General features: G+C 30.7%; 1 protein-coding gene across 1 annotated transcript; it reads right to left on the bottom strand.

Moving 5' to 3' along the window:
• Nucleotides 1–3782: 3782 nt before the first annotated feature.
• On the bottom strand, nt 3783–5433 carry LOC148309765 (uncharacterized). Its single transcript, XM_088259401.1, has one exon. It carries the CDS (start codon nt 4802–4804, stop codon nt 3794–3796), a length of 1011 nt encoding a protein of 336 aa, XP_088115527.1. The 5' UTR covers nt 4805–5433; the 3' UTR covers nt 3783–3793.
• Between the last annotated feature and the right edge of the window lie 567 nt (nt 5434–6000).

Here is a 6000-nt window from a genome sequence, read left to right as displayed (position 1 = left end):
GAAGAGATCAGGAGACAGTATACACCCTTGTCTCGCGCCTTTTTGTACTTGAAATGACTCTGAGAGGAAATTATCAACTCTTACCGATGCCAAATTTTGTACGTATAAGTTGTGAATAAGAACTATCAACTGTCCCGGTACACCCATTGCTTCCAAAACCTTCCACAGGCAATTCCAATTCACGCAGTCAAAAGCCTTTGTATAATCAATAAAGCAAAGTACGACCGGAACCTTGAACTCCCGACTTTTCTCGATTATTTGTCTTATGTTCAAGATTTGCTCACGTGTACCCTTGCCTTTGACGAATCCAGCTTGCTCAATTGAAATTTGCCAGTCGAGGTAGTGTTTTAGCCTTGCTTTTAATATGTGTAGCAATATTTTGCTGGCATGAGAGATGAGTGAGACAGTTCCAATCCATCTATTGTTATTTAATTTTTGCCACATAGAAATTTTTCCTTTCATGAATCTTGTTGTACAATCTTTAGGTATAGTTTCCTTTTTATCAATGAATAATGTTAATTCACAATTTGGTTCGAATTCTGAGTTGTGTTTTATATTAGAGTTACATATAAAATGATTATTATTTAATACTTAACATTCCTTATCTAAGTCGTTTCACATAATATATGAATGTTCATCATTTACGATTGCCAAGTATTTATAATTAGGTAAAATAAGAGAATATAGGTCTAGTTGATTACCATTAGGTATTGGTAATGGATAAAGTTTATAAAGATTAAATTCTTCTGGATTAGTAAGAGGTAACTTAATTACAAAAACTAAATTATTTTCACTAGAGAAATAAACTGTAAATTTACATAATTCTAATAATAAATGCATATTTTCTATATTAAGTGGTACAGGTGTCTCTTGATTTTTAGGGATTGAATTCCTAATTACTCTTAGTTCCTGTAAAAGATCTTCTGGCGACAAGACTACTGGGTGTAAAATTCCATTTTTAGCGAATAAGATTGCATTCAATAAATTGTTTAATTGTTCCGAGATGGTTTCAAAATTCTCGGTTAGATCAGTAACTTGCTCGAAGTAAGTTTCTCGAATAAGTTCATAGTTCATTTGAACTTCAGTTTTATTTAATTCATTTTGGAGCATTTGTTCATATTTTTCAATGTTCTTAGTATTTTCTTGGAATTCTTCCGCTGTTTTCTCAAATTTCTTTATTGTACTTTCAGTTATGTGGATTTGATCTTTGATTAACTTTATTGATTGATCTTCCTCAGTTTTTATTTGTTCTAACGATTGATCGTAATATTTAGCATCATTTGCGTCCATGGTTCAAAAAATGGTTTTAAATATACTACCTATTCCATCGATCCATCCGCGTTTATTTCTTTTTGCAATTAGTGTTTTTATATTACTAAGCTTTTTGTAAGCATTATTGCTTATTGTGGTTACGGGTAATAATATATCTTTACAGTCTTCCCTTAAATATTCTCTATTGTTATGAAATTTGCAGATACTAATTGTCTTAGCGAATTTTCTTTTTCTTTTTCCAACTGTTCTAGTATTTCTAATACTTCTGGGTCTATGACGTCATCTCGTTTATCTTCATTGTCTAAATCAATCATTTCGTTCATGATTTGCTCAAATATTTCTTTTTCTTTATTAAATATTGGTAGTATTTGTTTAGTATCCTTTTTTATTCTAGATAATGTGTCCGCGTTTCTATTTATCCTTCCTGGTTTATAAACTATTTCATAATCGTATTCGTCTAATTTTAATTTCCATCTCATAAGTCTTGAGTTTTGATTTTTTAAGTTAAATAAATATTGCAAAGGTTTATGATCCGTGAATATTTTAAATTTCCGTCCGTATAAGTAACATCTATAATATTCTACTGCCCATATGATTGCTAATAACTCCTTTTCAATTGTGCTATAGTTTCTTTCGGCACTGTTGAGTGTTCTTGATGCATAACTTATAGGTTTATCTTCTCCTAACTTTCCTTGACTTAACACCGCTCCTATCGCATAGTTTGAGGCATCTGTAGTTAATATGAATTCTTTCGTGAAGTCTGGATAGATTAATATTGGCGCTGTTGTTAGATGTTCCTTTAATTTTTCAAAAGCTAATTGTCGGTCGTCTTTCCATTCGAATTCTTTATCCTTTTTTAATAATGAAGTTAATGGTTTAGATATTTTGCTGAAATCTTTTATGAATCTTCTATAGTATCCTGCCATTCCTAAGAAAGCTTTTATGTCTTTTGGTGTTTTTGGCTGTGGATAATTAACAATAGTTTCTATCTTGTCCATATTTGGTTTGATTCCTTCATCTGATATAGCATGTCCTAAGTATGATACTTCTCGTCTTAAAAAGTCACATTTATCTGGTTATAATTTTAATCTGTTTTCTCTTAGTCTCTCGAATACCTGTTCTAGTTTTTCCTCGTGTTCAGTTAGATTTTTGGCATAAATCACTTTATCATCTATGTATACAAAACAATGAGTACCTTGTAATCCTGTTAATGCTATATTCATTAATCTTTGAAATGTTGCTGGTCCGTTTTTTAATCCGAAAGGCATTCTAGTGAATTGGTAATGTCCGTTAGGTGTTGAAAATGCTGTTTTTGGGATATCTTCTTCTGCCATTGGGATTTGGTGAAATCCACTTGCTAAATCTAATATGGTAAAATATTTGCAATGTCCTAGTTGATCTAAGATGTCTGTTATGTTTGGTAATGGAAATGCGTATCCTACGGTTACATTGTTTAATTTCCGATAGTCTATAACGACTCTCCATTTCGTTTTTCCTGATGCATCTAATTTTTTAGGCACTACCCATATAGGACTAGACCAAGGTGAATGTGATGGTCTGATTATTCCCTGTTTAAGCATTTTATCTATTTGATTATTCACTTCCTGCTTGTGTACCTCGGGGTACCTGTAGGTTTTCGTATGAATTGGGGGACTTTCTGTTGTTTGTATTTTATGTTCCGTTACATTAGTCGTGGTTAACTCTACATTGTCAATGTGGAAAATTGAATAGTATTTATTACATGTATTGAATAAGGATTCTTTTTCCTCGTCGTTGAGATGTTCAGTTCTTATTAATGATTTTAGTTTTTTTACTTTGTTAATAGCGTTCGTATTGTCTGATACATAACGAATAGTACTAGGAATTGGATGTAATATCATGTTTATATTACTTATTAAAAGATCTTCTTCCGTTGTATTTAGATCTGTACAAATAGCTTGTCCATTTTCATCTACCTTAGTAATAGCTTTTGCCATATATACTCCTTCATATGGTGGTTTGAAATCTATTATACCTTCTTTTATTTCTGGATTTGTTACATTAACTTTTATTATCATTTCTGTTCGTGCTTTGAGTTGGATTTAATTTTCGTTGTTTGTATTTATTTTTAAATATTCATCGCCTACGATTAATTTTTTGTTTTCGTAATCAATTTTTGTTTTATTGCGCTCTAGGAAATCATGTCCTAGTATACCATCATGATCTAATTCAATTTTGTTTTCGTCTACTATATGAAATTTATGAGGTATGGTAAATTTTTGAAACTTGAGATTTAATATGAATGAACCTAATGATTCACTCAGATTCTGTGAATTAATTCCATTGAATTGGATTATGTCTTTGTCGTTTATAATGACGTTTTCATCGAAACATTGCTTTTTAAGGATTGATACTGCTGCTCCAGTATCGATTAGAAATTTCCGCTTGATTGTGTCGTGATTGAAAGGAATAGCGAGAGTTATGTAATGAATCTTGTTCATTGTGGAAATAGTTGCTATCCTCGGAATTAGAAGTCTGGAGTTTAATTCGATGAACCGACTTCGACATTCATCGACTCTGACACGTTTAAAGTATTTACCCTTTTCGACTGTGGTTGGCTTTCCACGGGTGTTACTTTAGATTGATTATTTTGATTATATTGATGGAGTTTACCATATCCGTACCCATCGGATTTGCGGTTTTCTTGATGTAGTTTATCGTAAAACTGTTTCTTTTGACATTCATTAAGGGTGTGTCCCTTGATTTTGCAACATTTGCAGAATTTTGCTTTGACAAAGTTTATTTTGTGGGACCGATTTCCCATCTTGAAATTATCATTGTAGAATGGGTTTTGACGCGTTTGAGGTCGATAATTTGTTTGTGGCTTATGATCACTAATTCTCAAATCACGCATTCTATTGAAATTTTGCCTATTCTCTTCTTCTGCTGCTAACACATAGCACTCCTGTAAATCTTTCATATTTCTGCTCATTAGCATCTTGCCTATATCTTCGTGTACTCCGTTTATAAAAGCATGCACTATTTGTTCCTCCATAAGTTTCATTTGTCCTCTTAGCTCTTCGTTACCGCATTCCTGATTTTGTAGATTTGCGTATAATTGTCTAGCTATACTGTCTACTCTATTGATAAAATTACACATTCTTTCGTTTCTACCTTGCTTTAATGTGTTGAGTTCTAACAGTAAGTGTCCGCATAACTTCTTTTCTTCAAATTGCCTTCTAAGAGCTTCCTTGAGTTGTTCCCAATCCTCTATGATATAATTTGAGGTAACGACTGCCGCTGTTCCTTGTAGGTTGACTCTAATGTAGTCTATTAAATGAGGAATTTGTGATGTTTCTGCCTTTTTAAGCGCAGTTTCACAACAGTGTATGAATGAACTGAGTGTTTGCCTATCTCCGTCATAAGGCTTTATAAATTTGAACAAAGTTTCCAGGGTGAATTCTTCTTTTGCGAGTACCTTCATTCGAGTATTCTTGCCTGATGACCTGTCATCATCGTCAGTTAGGTCAAACTTACTATCCTTAACTGCCATGTTTAATTAATTAATGGAATCAACTATTTTAATAAAGAATTTAAATTAAAATCAAAATTTTGGCAATAGTAAATTAGATAATCATTCACTTACAGTATTAAGTAGTACAATGTCCAGAGCTGCATGTTCCTACGGGATGAGTCCTTGGCTTCCTTAAAGGATTAAGATCCACCGATGAGCTTGAATTCCGCTGCTCGAAGTCTCCTCATTGTTCGCCTTCAAATCACCTTGAGAATTTCTACAACCTTTCTCAGACACGGGCTGTTCAGCACTTGATCTGCGGCCAACTCCCAAACGAAATCTTGAAAACACTCACTGATTTCTGATGATTTTCTTCTGGAATCCCCTCAAATTCCTAATTGACCAAAATTTTCGTAATGATCAACTTCGGAATCCCACTTCTGACACCAATTTGATTGTTGCGACGTCGTGTTAAGTTGGCTTTTTAAAAAAGGTCTTTTTATTTCACACAACTTTATTTACAACGTTACAATTTAAAATAGAACTTTTACAAACTATAATTGAACACTAGCTGTACTATACTGCACGGAGTGACGATCTGATGAAGTAACTGTCGAACGCGATGTCGTTGGTTCTCTTGATGACTGATCATGCTGCTGCTTGATTCATCTCTCTTTTATACTGCCCAAAATGTTATCTGACCTCTGATTACGTATGCATTGGAATGTTAATGGCCTTGTTTACCCTTTTTCAATAGTTAGGTAATTTCCATCATTTTTATGAAATGTTTTGGTATGGAGGCTCTTTGTATTTTGTAATCACAACAATATATATATATATATATATATATATATATATATATATATATATATATATATATATATATATATATATATATATATATATATATATATATATATATATATATATATATATATATATATATATATATATATATATATATATATATATATATATATATATATATATATATATATATATATATATATATATATATATATATATATATATATATATATATATATATATATATATATATATATATATATATATATATATATATATATATATATATATATATATATATATATATATATATATATATATATATATATATATATATATATATATATATATATATATATATATATATATATATATATATATATATATATATATATATATATATATATATATATATATATATATATATA

The sequence above is a fragment of the Brachycentrus maculatus genome, unplaced genomic scaffold (genome assembly GCF_059751285.1).
Source record: "Brachycentrus maculatus isolate JH-2025_06_01 unplaced genomic scaffold, ASM5975128v1 h1tg000117l, whole genome shotgun sequence".
Taxonomy (NCBI): domain Eukaryota; kingdom Metazoa; phylum Arthropoda; class Insecta; order Trichoptera; family Brachycentridae; genus Brachycentrus; species Brachycentrus maculatus.
Note: the sequence above shows the minus strand (reverse complement) of the source record. Positions and strands in the feature narration are given on the sequence as shown.

What these genes read in the sequence shown, in the direction of transcription:
- LOC148309765 (XM_088259401.1), bottom strand. Translation starts at nt 4,804, where the DNA reads ATGGCAGTTAAGGATAGTAAGTTTGACCTAACTGACGATGATGACAGG.